Source organism: Rhinoderma darwinii, chromosome 3 (assembly GCF_050947455.1).
Source record: "Rhinoderma darwinii isolate aRhiDar2 chromosome 3, aRhiDar2.hap1, whole genome shotgun sequence".
Taxonomy (NCBI): Eukaryota; Metazoa; Chordata; class Amphibia; order Anura; family Rhinodermatidae; genus Rhinoderma; species Rhinoderma darwinii.
The window spans coordinates 360,750,650-360,766,192 of NC_134689.1; the positions used below are offsets into that span (position 1 = coordinate 360,750,650).

The 15,543-nt window shown below is 45.3% G+C and overlaps 1 protein-coding gene across 1 annotated transcript in view; it reads right to left on the reverse strand.

Annotated features, from left to right (window-relative positions):
- Window positions 1-9,228, reverse strand: part of VAMP8 (vesicle associated membrane protein 8) — a 40,256-nt gene extending 31,028 nt beyond the window's left edge. The window contains exon 1 of the mRNA XM_075858566.1: window positions 9,124-9,228. Coding sequence (XP_075714681.1) covers window positions 9,124-9,138 — 15 coding nt within the window. The 5' untranslated portion in view covers window positions 9,139-9,228. The remainder of the gene's footprint in view (window positions 1-9,123) is intronic.
- Between the last annotated feature and the right edge of the window lie 6,315 nt (window positions 9,229-15,543).

Genomic DNA, 15,543 nt, shown 5'->3' on the forward strand with positions numbered 1-15,543 from the left:
CATGGTATCAGAACCAAACGTTTAACCACGAGAAAAGAATGTGTGATGACTGCAGAAATAAATACATTTCTGGGATTTTAAATTGATGGCCTATCCAAAGGACAGGCCATCATTTTATAATGGGTAGGTGTCAATTTCCTGGGACCCGGACACACCCCCCCCCCCCCCATCAGCAGAACCCAGGGAAAGTGGCGCTGGCGGTACCTTCACTGCAGTACCCAAAACAGTGACGTCCATGCAAGTGTGGCTATATCTGGTACTGCAGCTCAGCCCCAAGCACTTGTCTCAGGGGTCAGACCCCCATCAACCATACATGATGGCCTATGCTACGAATAGGCCATCACTTGAAAACCCTGGAAATCCTGAGTTTTAGCTTTATTAGTGACATTTTTTAGCATTTTTATGCCTCATGCCCACTTCAGTAATTTTCTTCAGGGTGCTATCCGTTTTTTGTAACCGATAGCACCCTGACACATTCATTTCTATGGAGCCATGCACACTTATGCACGATTGCATCATAGTGCTGGAATCTAACCGATTATCTTGTCGTGTAAATGGGCTCTAAAGCATAGGCAGTTTGAGGTACCACGTCAGGAACCATTACGTCACGGCTATTTCCAGGCAGGTGCAACACACGGATGTGAGGCGACAATATGTCTTATTTATGTCTTCCATCATCCATGTGACCGGTATGCATTTTGTGGACAACAATTATGTCACCCGACTTGAATGAGGAAGTGTGCACTAAATCATCAATACCATCTACAAACTGTTCCTCATCGAGATAACAACCCTCCTCTTCCTACTTCAAGACGGTTAAACATTTGTCTGTCTTATCAGGCAGGATAAGAAACCTTGTGTCATACTCCAGATGACACATAAGAGGGCAAGGGTTGGCAGGGCGGAAACAAACATGGGTGGTAACAAACGTCTGCATGCTCTCCAAGCATCTTCTTGATAAGTCTGACATGTTCTTGGGAGGGTTGTTTTAGTCAGCAATACCACTGGTCATTTGTGAAGTGGCCACCTTATATCTAATCTCTATAGGCACCATTAGAGGAAAAACGGTGGCCTGCCTTAAAGAGGCTCTGTCACCAGATTTTGCAACCCCTATCTCCTATTGCAGCAGATCGGCACTGCAATGTAGATAAGTAACTTTTTTTTTTTTTTTAAAAAACGAGCATTTTTGACCAAGTTATGACCATTTTTATATTTATGCAAATGAGGCTTTCTAAAGTACAACTGGGCGTGTTTACAGTAAAAGTACAACTGGGCGTGTATTATGTGTGTGTACATCGGGGCGTTTTTACTTCTTTTACTAGCTGGGCGTTGTGAATAAAAGTGTATGATGCTGACGAATCAGCATCATCCACTTCTCTTCGTTACCACCCAGCTTCTGGCAGTGCACAGACACAGCGTGTTCTCGAGAGATCACGCTGTGACGTCACTTCCTGCCCCAGGTCCTGCATCGTGTCAGACGAGCGAGGACACATCGGCACCAGAGGCTACAGATGATTCTGCAGCAGCATCAGCGTTTGCAGGTAAGTAGCTAGATCGACTTACCTGCAAACGCCGATGCTGCTGCAGAATCAAATGGCCTTTATTGTGTAAGAGCCTGGGCCCACCGTGATATGAACATTATTAAACTAATATATATATTTATTTCTTTTCTTTTATTATAATCATTAGATCGGAAACGTCCTTGCGCATTGTTCCAGTAATATTATTGTTAAAAGTGCACCTGCTACATATAAACAGCACGAAGACTCCCCGTGACTCATACCTCGGATTTCTTTACTTCCAGGTTAACGGACCGAACACAGAAAACGTCCACCCTACATTTAAGGACACCGTTCCACGGTTATTTTACATGCCATGATTATCGCGTTGTATTTTATGTGTCCACAATTTCTGCGTTCGAAAGAATCCAATGGTCACATATTCCCAGTCTGTAATCACAGGTGCCAAAAACAGCATGTAGACAGATTTCATGCCACTCACCGTGGTTTTTTGGTCCGTGTGCTATCAGCAATTTTGCGGCTAGCCAACGGACCCATTAATTTATATGGCCCCATGCACACTACCACAATGTTCCCATATCTGTGTGGGTGCGGTGAGCCCGGGCCGCAAAAACTCAGGACATGTCATTTTACAGTCCGTATTTGCAGGTCATTTGACCTACTCAGGGGTTGGGACAAACTGGTGACATCAATTCCGGCCTTCCTTTTTTTTTTTTTTGCTGATCCATGAATACTGATGACACACGGATACGCTACAGAAGGTTTTTTGCAGACAAAGGGACCATAAATACAGACATTTTGCGTACCGAAAGATCACCACGGTCGTGTGCATTAGGCCTTACGGTTTAGGTAATCCTCAGTGAGCTGAACGCAGCACAAGTCTCCTTTCCTAGACTCAATGCTGACAGCTCTAAGGCCCTGTTCACACAGAGTTTTTGTACACTTTTTTGACACGGAAACTGCGTTGGAAAATGTTTCCCTAAAAAGCCTTGCATTGATTTCGAAAAACGCGGCAAACGGCATGCAGGCAGATCAAAATCTGCCTCAAAATTCCAAACGGAATTTTGAGGCAGAATTTTTTACCTGCAAAAATCTCAGTGTGAACAGTGCCTTAGGGTATGTTCACACGCAAAAAGAAAAATGGCTGTAAAATACGGAGCGGTTTTCAAGGGAAAACAGCCTCTGATTTTCAGCCGCTTTTTAAGCATCAAACGTATTTTGATGCGTTTCGGTTTTTCTATTGACAATTAAAAACGGCGCCAAAAACGGCTCAAGAAGTGATATGCACTTCTTTTTATGGGGCTTTTTTTACGCTGCGTTTTTTCAAGCGGCCGTCCCTGTCGGAACGAAATGCCGTTTTCCCATTGAAATCAATGGGCAGACGTTTGGAGGAGCGAAAGAGTGTTGTAGTGAGAGTAAACAAATATCATCCACATGCTGATGAACATTTTACGCACAGATATCAGATCATAAGGAGGATTTTCAAGTCTGCAGCAGATATTCAACGCAGACTTCACACTTTTCAATGTAAAAGGGGCGAAACTGCAGCAAAATCCGCATTTAACATGTAAAAATTCCACTGCAGAAGAAACTGAGGAAAACTTAGCTACGTGTGTGGGTACCCTTGGCTTAGGACACATTCACACCACGTTTGTGATGTACTGTTGACTTTTAGGAGCAGGAAAAATGACATGCCCATAGACTTTAGTGGATAAATGTAAGCCAACGTCCCAAATATATTTAAAAAAATGTCAATACAACAATATAAGAAAAAAAAAAAAGTATTATGGCACATTTGGACCCACTGAACATAAATACTAAACGTGGTGTGAGTTGAGCCTTACCTACAGGTCACAAATGGTTTTCTGCCTCTGAATGTAAACAAAAATGTATTCTCTCCATTATATGACAGCAAACAGAGTTATTGAAAATAGAAAATTAAAATACAGCACTTTTCATTATACATAACTGTACAACCCTTTTTGAGCAACTGCAACATATCAGTTGGCTGCAACTTCCTGCAACTTCCAGCAATAATGGGTGCCCGGTCATTGAGGAGTACAATTTGTTGCCACAGATGATGATGGGCACCCCCCCCCCCTTACTGCGGGCTTGTTCTACTACCAGATAGTAATGGGAGTGATGATACCAGTGCATCGCTGTGGATGCAGTTCTCTATGATGCCAGTATAGGCTCTTCTTTGGTGAACCCATGCGCGCGTTTTAGGTCTTGTGCATGTTGAAAAGCAGGAGGCTGCGTAAAAATGTGTTTACCCGCACACAGAATGCGTAGCAATGCAGAATTACGTGCATCAAATGCAAAAAAACGCCTGAAATTTCTGTAGGACACGATACGGCATGACAAATGAGTTTACTTCACATACCAGCACATCCAGAATTGTTGGCAGTTTTGTAGGAGTTCTGCTTGTGCCAAGGATACATAGAAACAGAATAAATGTTTATGTGCCCTTAGGCCGGGTTCACTCAGGACGAGCCATGCAATGTTTTTTTGTTTGCTTTTTTTTGTCACCACTACTGGTTTCTTAGTGGTTTTTACATTATAGTGAATAGATTAAAAAAAAAATACTGCAAAAGTTACATTCAAATGACGGGGAGAAATTGATGCATGCCGGGACTTTTAGATTTTTTTTTTTCAGAACAATGTAGTTCTATGGCAGTATTCACACAGCTGTTTTTTGGGTTTTTTTACGGCCCATGAATACTGGCCGTCAAAAAATAGGACATTTCCTATTTTTGGCCGCTTTCACAGCCCGATGGTCTCCATACAACTCAATGGATCCGTTTTTATTAACCTTTTTTTTTTCAGGAATCAATTCTTGTGACGGCCGTTAAAAACTGGTCCTGGCTCTCACAAGAGGACTCCCCGGGCACAGCGCTACTTTAAGCGCTGAGCCCAGGGGAAGCCCTTGACGTCACGGTCTCCTCCTAGAGCAGAATCCCCCGCCAGAGCGTGACCGATGCTCTGGCTGGTGATTCTGTTCCTAGAGGGAGCCCCCAATGGCACTGTCTACAGTGTGGGGTGTGGAGTGGTCTACAGGGGTGGCACTATCTATATGGGAACCGTGTGTGGCACTATCTACATGGGCAATGTGTATGGCAATATGTGGACACTGGCACTGTGGAATTTTCAGGGGGTTGGGACAAAAAAAAACAAACATGAAAAAAATGAAATCCATCCATTTTTTTAACGGCCATGAAAAACGGATGGCAAAAGGATGACAAATGGTCATTAAAAACGGACAGAAGGACTGAAAATGAATGAAAATTTGGAAACACACAGTTTTTCATGGCCATTTCCTTTCACTGTCATGTAAATGTAGCCAAATAAAAAAATTTGCATATTATAGAAATGTGATTATTAATTAAACACCTATAACACGTTAAGGCTGGGTTCACACGAGCATGTTACGTCCGTAATGGACGGAACGTATTTCGGCCGGAAATCCCGGACCGAACACAGTGCAGGGAGCCGGGCTCCTAGCATCATACTTATGTACGATGCTAGGAGTCCCTGCCTCGCTGCAGGACAACTGTCCCGTACTGAAAACATGATTACAGTACGGGACAGTTGTCCGGCAGCGAGGCAGGGACTCCTAGCGTCGTACAAAACTATGATGCTAGGAGCCCGGCTCCCTGCACTGCGTTCGGTCTGGGATTAGCGGCTGAAATACGTTCCGTCCGTTACGGACTTTTAAACGCTTTTTTTTTTTTTATTATATCCGATGGGATTTCTGTCGTTAAAAAATCTTGCAGTGCATATAGATCCAGGGAGAATTTTCCAAGAGGAACGATGAGTCACCAGCCCAAGTTTGCGCCAGCATTGCTGCTCCACCGCTTGATTATATATATATTTGCATAATGTCATCAAAACTGAATAGCGTTTTACTTTCTTTTTTTTCTTCTTTTTTTTTTTAGCTCAAGTGGATTTGAGGGGATAGTAAACACACTTTTTGTTTTAAAAATCGAAATATAGCCCTGAATTTATGTCTGAAGAGCCCAGTATTAAATATAAATATATCCATCTCCATATCACATGGGTATTTAGAAGTGAATTACCACATTCAATGACGCAGACATCATGGCCGCACCATTACCTCTTGCTCATTTATAACAAACAGGTTCTTCAGTAATAAGCACTTTGTTCATATGAGAAGACTGAAAGGACAGCCGGATTAAGAGCGGAAGAGAGGAGGTAGATAAGAGCGTGACGCTCGGTAAACATATGGAAATTTATGTGTTTTGCTAGACTAAATAATGAATTTTTTTTTATTGCTCTCCGCACACGTAGTCTCCACATCGCAGGATAATCATTACTGATCACGTATTAGAATGGATGAAGCGGCTTATAAAATACAACGATCTATTCCCGATCACCAGGGGTTTGACATACAGTTTCATTTCCCATGGTGCTCTATTGGCCATATTTTTCCTTAAAAATCCCAACCTCTTATTACGAGGCATATTTTATATGTGATCCATATTTGTGGCGAAGCATCGTGGGAAAATACGGTCTTTTATTTTTTCATTTGGTAGAATTGAGTAGCAAAAATAATGGAAACCTGACAAATTGTATGCTACGTGATGCCAACTGATGCCATTTACCATGTGGACGTTACTGGAAACATTTGTCTTTTTTTCTTTTAAACTGTTGAAACAGAATAAAGTAGAATTGAAGTAAAGCAAGACGATAGTGTGAACAGTGTGTAAAGGGGTCCTACTTTGCCACCCAGAAATACCGGCCAGGATTAGAGCGTATTTACACATGCGTTTTTTGAGGCAATTTTCCACAAATTTAATTTTAAAAAAAAACACGCCACAAAACTGGCACATTTAAATACACCCTCACGGGCAAAAAGTGGGTGTGGGGGCGTAAGCTCACATGTAGGGTGATTTGCCACTTGGCCTCAGACAGAATGTGGAGATTTATCAAAATTAATGCAAGGCAAAAGTAGAGTAGTTGCCCATAGCAACCATCAGATTCCAACTATCATTTTCTCAGATGCCCTTTGGAAAATGAAAGCAGCAACCTGATTGGATGCCAGGGGCAGCTACTCCACTATGAGCAGCGGTCTTGAATACATGTATGAACTATGTCTTGCGATGAAATTAGGGTCCAAAAGTGTAACCAGGTCACCTGACTGTGCAGAATAGAAGAACACAATGGGCGAGATTTATCAGAACTGCAAATTGGAGTAGTTGCCCATAGCAACCAATCCAGTTCCTGCTTGTAATTTCCAAAGAGCCTCTAAAAAATAATCACCCAGCTTTCCTAGACTACTGAATGGCAAATCTCTCTAGCTATGCATTAATGCATACAGGCCTGTATATATATATTTGCTGGTCAGGGGTCTGGGAAGGCAGGGAGACAATCCTTATGTTGACTGTGGTGCGGGCCGTATTACTTGTCACTCAGCGGTGATCCACGAACGGAACCCCGACGCAGACGTGAACCCAGCCTTACTTGTGTAAAGCAGCCATGAATGATCATTGTAAACATTTAGCGCTTCATCTTGCTGCTTCAGAGGCGGCATCTACTCCTATGTGACTGGTACTTTGACCCCCATGGACGCCAGGGAATTTAGTACCTTTGAACGGAGATATAGCTCGGAGACAACCTAAGGTCCATCGATAACTCATTTATGACTTTATATGTGACTAGGAAAGGGCCTAGTGTGCCATTTGCTTTGAAATTCTTTTTTTTGCTATTGTGATTTTGGAAAATGTTATTCACCTTCTGAGGCTAGATATACATGCAGCATTTTTCGTGGCGTTTTTTTATTTTTTATTATTGTGGCCAGATGTTATGCTAAAGTCTATAGTAAGATATAAAATGCACGGCACACAAATCTGTTTGGGTTTGTTGCATTTTTTTAAGCAATTTTGTGGTCAGTGGCGTTTTTTTTCCAAAGGCAGCATATATACTCCGTGTATGGCATTTCCCATAGACTTCTCTATAGGATTTTAAAAAAACGGCAAAAAAACCCCCCAGAAAAACACAGTTGATACAGTTTAAATTGTGTGTGAATGAGGCGTTATAGTGTATCTACTTCTGGGAAAGTTGGGTGGCAATCTATATAGCCTTTATTACAGCTCGCACACGAATGCTGAACACTGACAAGTTATGCACTAATATATCTTCGTTCCCATATAGCTACGTTGCCGTTCAGGACTCTCGGTAACACCTGTAAAAGCTATAATAGTAACCATATTGGTCATCACCCAGCTTTCCTAGGAACAGATATAACTGAGGAGACAACTGAATAGAATTTCTAACAACTAGACAAAAGAAAACAACTCCAGGAATCGGGACAGATATATGTATAATGTCTAAAATATTTCTGGACACGAAGGGGTGGCGGGCCACTGCTTGCCCTATGTGTCACTGTCAAATAACCTGACGTCATTGCACGCACACACCTAATCTATGTCCTGGAAAGTCTACAGTTCTTCAGCCGCCACATAAAGGAGTGTTAACTCTATCCCTGCCAGACATATGAGACCTTTTATGTGGAGACAAAGACTTTATAATGGCTGTGACACAAGAAGCTCCTTGAAATGACTTGTTGCTCCTGTGTAGGAATCTGCACTCTCATTGTTACATGACTTACAACAGGAAATCCTCCCATACCCAGGACCCCGGTGTACAGCAGCTGTGTCACTAACAACGCCACAGTCTGCTCACAGCAATATACATAATCCCACTGTGTGCTGTTCAAGAGCTGGAATCTGAAGTAAATAGACAAAGTCCAACAAAAGTCCCTGGTGTCCGACATCCTCCATTACCGCTCCCTACCAACTAAAAAAGGCACTATTACCAAGCGTTTAAGCTTCTGCGGAACTAGAAGTCCCAGCACACTATCTCTTCCACTACAAAGTTGTCGTCCTTGATTTGGAGCTACAAGTACCAGCATGCTAGGCCTTGCAATTTTTAGAGGAACCTCCTCTACTTGGCTATTCAACTTCAGTGGAACTAAATGTCTCAACATGTGGGGCCATGAACATTGCACCCTGCAGGTTTATTACTAGTTTCCCCTAACCCGGCCTCCTGACTCTTGTAGAACTACAATCCCAAAACGACAGAGTTTGCATGTCAATAAGACCTGGCTCAGTTTCTAGTCATTTTGATGTTCCCCCCTGATCGGGAAGATCTTGACATCTGTAGTCCCCTTAGAGGTCTCCCCTGTCCCATCAGCTTCTATGGAGCTTCACCCCTGTATATGTAACTCTGCAGTTCCATCAGAAGACTACCCTGATCCTGTTCTCTGGCCTTAGTAGAACTACAAGTCCCACCTTGGTAGACCCTACATACCACCACAGTTTACGTTGGGTACTTCTATATTATAATGAACACATAGCAATGTTGACTTTTTTGCTTCACGTTCAACCTTACACTTATTTTTGGGACTGTTCCCCCTGATATTGTCCCTACAGGTCTAAGCTTCTTAGAAACCCTCTCATTATGCTCCTTCACTGTCAGACCCTCCCCCAGGTCTCTTTAAAGTCCCATTACAAAGTCTCAAGTGTCTCACAAGTATCTCAGTACTTTGCTCTCCTTCTTCCCCCAGTCTGTATGCAGCACTTACCGGCCTCCTGTCCATAACTCTTCCTCTCTCGCTCCCCTTGGGTGTCTCTGTGAGTTTGCAGCAGTCTCTTCCTGTTGTGTGTGAGTTATGAAACTAGCCCTTCCTGTTCTGCACTTGTCTTTCCTCCTCCCTTCTTCAGAGGAGGGAGTGGTGTGAGGAGAGCACCTTCCTTCAGGTACAGCGTCTAAGGAGAATCCCTCTCACCAGCAGTCTATGTTATTCCAGGAATGCAGTCACCCATTGTGGCTTATTACATTGTCAAACATTTCAACAAATCCCAAAAATCCAACATTCCAAAAAATCCCCAGCAATATAAGTCCTTTTAGTGCTTCCTCAAAAACTTCAAACAGAAATGTTATAAAGTGTGAGGACAAACCGGGATACATTGTACAGTGGATTTTATAAAGAGTGTATTCACATGTAAGGTCAGGGCTCAACGGCGACTAAAGGGGTGTGAATATTACACTAATGTGACCACGTTTGATCACACATAGTGCAATACCGCGCCTAACGTATTCCTATGGAATTGCAAAAATGTGAAAAATATTGGATTTTTTGCAATAATCGAAAGTGGCATTAGACTAAATGGCATGGAAAATGATACGAATTTAAGCGATATTGGAAATTGATTTCGATTTTTTTTTTCAACATTAGAAATAAGGCATTAGAAAAACTGCCGTTTTTCATGTCCGAGGTGCATCCGTGCTCAGCGCTGCGGGATGCGATGTCACGCATCCCCCATAGTTGAGACTCTATGGAGGGATGCGTGATGCGTGAAAAGAACGGACATGTCCTATTTTCGCACGGACCCTTCACACGGTCCATTGAAACAACGGCTGTGTGAACGGCCACATTGAATTACATAGGTCCGTGGCACGGCCGCTGTTTCAACGGCCGTCCCACGGAAATTTAACACGTTCGTGTAAATAAGGCCTCAGGCTCCAACCCTAAATTCCATTCAAAATCGCCTGTGATCCTCTGTGATGCGATATCGCATAAGACCACAGTGCAAAATTGCATCACATGCATAAGTTCCTCTGTATCTCCAGTTGTACCCTTTTTCAATGGTTTTGCCTTAGAAAAAAATGCGTAGAAAAAAACGTGTTTTAGGGAAAAGTGCAGAATTTTTTTAAACCACTCCTATTTGTGGTGTTTTTCTAGCATTGACTTCTGGCGACTTTCCACATTATTTCCAAAGCAAAATCTGCATGTGTTACGTACAGATTTTAATGCAGATTCGTAGTGGATTCCACCCATTCTACATTGAAAACGGTGAAATCCGCAGTGAACATCTTTAACGGAATGAGCATGCTAAGGATTTGGAAATTGGCAGCGTGCTATGATTTCCATTCTGCAGTATGTGGATGAGAATTGTTCAAACCTCATCCACATGTCTGTCTAAAATCTGCACTGAAAATTCGTAGCATTTCCGTCCCGAGTGCAGGGGTCCTGTATTAACATGAGATTCTTTTTGGATCGTAACAAAAGAATGCACACACACTGCTGACTTAGTTAACAATAAAAAAAAGTTTAAAACAATATAGACAATACTAGATAGACAATGGATAAAAAAAACCATAGCATAACATACAGAATATGCAAAATAACACTGTTGCAAATCACGGTAAAAACGCATGCTTTTTCAGTGCTATTTTCGGAAGCACGGCAAAAACGCATCAAAAAACGCGGCAAAGTATGAATATACCCTAATAGCTATTGCGGGGTGCAAATTGTTGTTATTGCAGCCTGGGGGCCTGATGCGGACCCCAGATCTGCCATCTTTGTGCTCCAATTAAGCCGGTAAAGAAACACAATATACAGCAATACAAAAGTATTGCAGTATATTGTGCAAGCAATTCAATGATCGTTAGTTCATTTCCCCTAGGGGGTTAAAGAAAAAGCAGGTAAAAAAAAAATTAATGTTCGAAATATATATTAAAAGGTTCGACATTTTTTTTCCATTTTCCCCCTAAAGTATTAAAGTTTCCCAGTACATTATATAGTAGAATAGATGGTGCCGTGAAAAACTACAACTTGTGTCGCAAAAAACAAGCAGGCATATGACGGGAAAATAAAAAAGTTTGGGCTTTTGGAAGGTGGGTAGGTAAATTAAAAACCAAAAATTAACTGCGTCTCCAAGGTGTTAAATTTTTTTTTTTTTATACTGGTGTAGCGCAGCCCAACGCAGGCCAAAATTATACACTTTTGATGTTCATCAGGCTAATGGAACCCAATGGACAAGTTTAGCCTGTTTTTCGGGAGCGGTGATGTGAACAGGTCCTTAACCCCTATCCGCACGAGGACGTAACTGTACGTCGTCGCGTGAGGTTACTTCCCACATCACAACGTACAGTTACTGAGTTTTTCCCGGTGCACACTGTCGGTGACAGTGTGCACCGGGAACCGGGAGGTCAGCTGTCGCTGACACTCCACTCTTGCCGGCCAGAGGTACTTTGCCGCTGATTTTGGCGAATTAACCCCTTAAATTTGGCGATCGGTCGCAATCGCCGAATTTTAGGGGTTTCTAGCATATCGGCAGACCCCGGTCCGAAATTGCGGGGTTTGCCGATAGTTAGTATGGCAAACGGAAGCCATGGACGGAAGCCCATCAGGACCAACCTTCGGCTGGTCCTGATAGGCTTCCTGTCAGAGTGACAGGAAGTCACTGTGTCGTTCCCGATGCACACTGTCGGCGACAAGGTGTGCATCGGGAACTTGGAGATCAGCTGTCCAGTGTTGCCGATCAGCGGCTCATCGCCGCTGATTTCAGCAATTAACCCGTTACATGCGGGGCTCGATTGCGATCTCCGCATGTAGGGGGTTTGTAGCACATCAGCAGCCCCCATGCAATCGTGGGGGCTGCTGATGCTTGTGATGGCATCCGGAGGCCAGGCAACGGCCTCCGGGCCTGCCATGTATGGAAGCCTATGAGGACCAGCCTCTGGCTGGCCCTCGTAGACTTACTGTCAGAGTGACTGTGACGTCACACTGACAGTTGGCATACGTTACACTACCTAGGCTCTGCTCCGGGACTCTGTGGAATTCCCTGACATCGCTGCCCATATATGGACAGTGTGTCAGGGTCTTCACCAGAGCGGAGTCCTGGGCAGAGCGCTAGTATCGGCTCTGCTCCGAGACTCTGGAATTCCCTGACATCGCTGTCCACATATGAACAGCGATGTCTGGGGCTTCCCAAGAGCCGGAATCCCGGGCAGAGCGCTAGTACAGGCTCTGCTCCGGGACTCTGTGGAATTCCCTGACATCGCTGCCCATATATGGACAGTGTGTCAGGGTCTTCCCCAGAGCGGAATCCCGGGCAGAGCGCTAGTATAGGCTCTGCTCCGGGACTCTGTGGAATTCCCTGACATCGCTGCCCATATATGGACAGTGTGTCAGGGTCTTCCCCAGAGCGGAGTCCCGGGCAGAGCGCTAGTATCGGCTCTGCTCCGCGACTCTGTGGAATTCCCTGACATCGCTGCCCATATATGGACAGTGTGTCAGGGTCTTCCCCAGAGCGGAGTCCCGGGCAGAGCGCTAGTATCGGCTCTGCTCCGCGACTCTGTGGAATTCCCTGACATCGCTGCCCATATATGGACAGTGTGTCAGGGTCTTCCCCAGAGCGGAGTCCCGGGCAGAGCGCTAGTATCGGCTCTACTCCGCGACTCTGTGGAATTCCCTGACATCGCTGCCCATATATGGACAGTGTGTCAGGGTCTTCCCCAGAGTAGAGTCCCGGGCAGAGCGCTAGTATCTGCTCTGCTCCGGGACTCTGTGGAATTCCCTGACATCGCTGCCCATATATGGACAGTGTGTCAGGGTCTTCCCCAGAGCGGAGTCCCGGGCAGAGCGCTAGTATTGGCTCTGCTCCGGGACTCTGTGGAATTCCCTGACATCACTGCCCATATATGGACAGTGTGTCAGGGTCTTCCCCAGAGCGGAGTCCCGGGCAGAGCGCTAGTATCGGCTCTGCTCCGCGACTCTGTGGAATTCCCTGACATCGCTGCCCATATATGGACAGTGTGTCAGGGTCTTCCCCAGAGCGGAGTCCCGGGCAGAGCGCTAGTATCGGCTCTGCTCCGCGACTCTGTGGAATTCCCTGACATCGCTGCCCATATATGGACAGTGTGTCAGGGTCTTCCCCAGAGCGGAGTCCCGGGCAGAGCGCTAGTATCGGCTCTACTCCGCGACTCTGTGGAATTCCCTGACATCGCTGCCCATATATGGACAGTGTGTCAGGGTCTTCCCCAGAGTAGAGTCCCGGGCAGAGCGCTAGTATCTGCTCTGCTCCGGGACTCTGTGGAATTCCCTGACATCGCTGCCCATATATGGACAGTGTGTCAGGGTCTTCCCCAGAGCGGAGTCCCGGGCAGAGCGCTAGTATTGGCTCTGCTCCGGGACTCTGTGGAATTCCCTGACATCACTGCCCATATATGGACAGTGTGTCAGGGTCTTCCCCAGAGCGGAGTCCCGGGCAGAGCGCTAGTATACGCTCTGCTCTGGGGAAGCCTCTGACATCGCTGTCCATACATCAACAATGATGTCAGGGGCTTCCCCAGAGCAGGAGTCCCAGTGGTGTCAGGAGCACAGCTGGAGTCCCAGGAAGAGCCTACTAGCGCTCTGCCCGGGACTCAAGCTCTGGGGTTGCCCCTGACATCTCTGTCCATATAAGGACAGTGATGTCAGGAGCAGAGCTGGAATCCCAGGCTGCACTCATAACTCTACTATTATATCATGTACTTTACTCCAGTCACATCCAGAGCTGCAGTCACCACTCTACTGTAACATGTTATACTCCAATCACATCCAGAGCTGCACTCACAACTCTACTGTAACATCATGTACTATACTCCAGAAACTTCCACAGCTACACTCACAACTCTACTGCAAGATCAGTAGATACAGATGCAAACATCTTGTCTTATACTCCAAACAAATCCAGAGCTCCAGTCACGATTATATTTTGTGCTATACTCCAGTCACATCCAGAGGTGCAGTCACAACTCTACTGTAACATCATGTCTTATACTCCAGCCACATCCAGAGCTGCAGTCATAACTATACTGTAACATCATGTCCTATACTCCAGTCACATCCAGAGCTGCAGTCATAACTCTACTGTAACATCATGTCTTATACTCCAGCCACATTCAGAGCTGCAGTCATAACTCTACTGTAACATCATGTCCTATACGCCAGTCACATCCAGTGCTGCAGTCACAACTGTACTGTAACATCAGATCCCATACTCCAAACAAATCCAGAGCTGCAGTCACAACTCTACTGTAGTTCGAGTGCTAGAAGCGGCTCTGCTCCGGGACTCCAGCTCTGGGCAAGACCCTGGCATCACTGTGGCAGCATCTGCGGAGGGCACTGTGGCAGCATCTGCGAAGGGCACTGTGGCAGCATCTACAGAGGGCACTGTGGCAGCATCTACCGAGGGCACTGTGGCAGCATCTACAGTGGGCACTGTGGCCTTATCTAGGGGTGTGTTGCATTATCTACAGAGGGCACTGTGGCAGCATCTACAGAGGGCACTGTGGCAGCATCTACGGAGGGCACTGTGTCAGCATCTATGGAGGGCACTGTGGCAGCATCTATGGAGGGCACTGTGGCAGCATCTACAGAGGGCACTGTGGCAGCATCTACAGAGGGCACTGTGGCCTTATCTAGGGGTGTGTTGCATTATCTACAGAGGGCACTGTGGCAGCATCTACAGAGGGCACTGTGGCCTTATCTAGGGGTGTGTTGCATTATCTACAGAGGGCACTGTGGCAGCATCTACAGAGGGCACTGTGGCCTTATCTAGGGGTGTGTTGCATTATCTACAGAGGGCACTGTGGCAGCATCTACAGAGGACTCTGTGGCCGCATCCACAGAGGGCACTGTGGCAGAATCTACAGAGGACTCTGTGGCAGCATCTACAGAGGGCACTGCGGCAGCATCCACCGAGGGCACTGCGGCAGCATCCACAGAGGGCACTGTGGCACTATCTAAAAAGGGGGTGCCCAATCTTGACATGTGTGTCTGCCAAACGCTCCCAACTGAGCCGCCGGACTGCATTTAGCGACACTTAAACTGGAAAGCTGGATTGTTGAAATAAGCACGTGGAGAAATATCTCAAATTTTAAACCTAGCGGTATTATTATAGTAACGTAGTATTATTATTATAGTATTATCATGTTATAGTAGTTCAAATAACGAATTGATTAATAATAATTTTGTATTGTATCAAATTTGAAAGTAATGCGGCCCATCAACTTCCCATTTTTTCTATATGCGGCCCACTTACCCGGCCGAATTTGAGACCCCTGGTCTAGGTGAACCTGCAGACAAGCGTCCAAAGGCTGAAGAGTAAGTGCCACATTTACCCCCAACTCTTCTCATACTCTACTACTTATCAGAGCGCTGCTCTAATGTTTT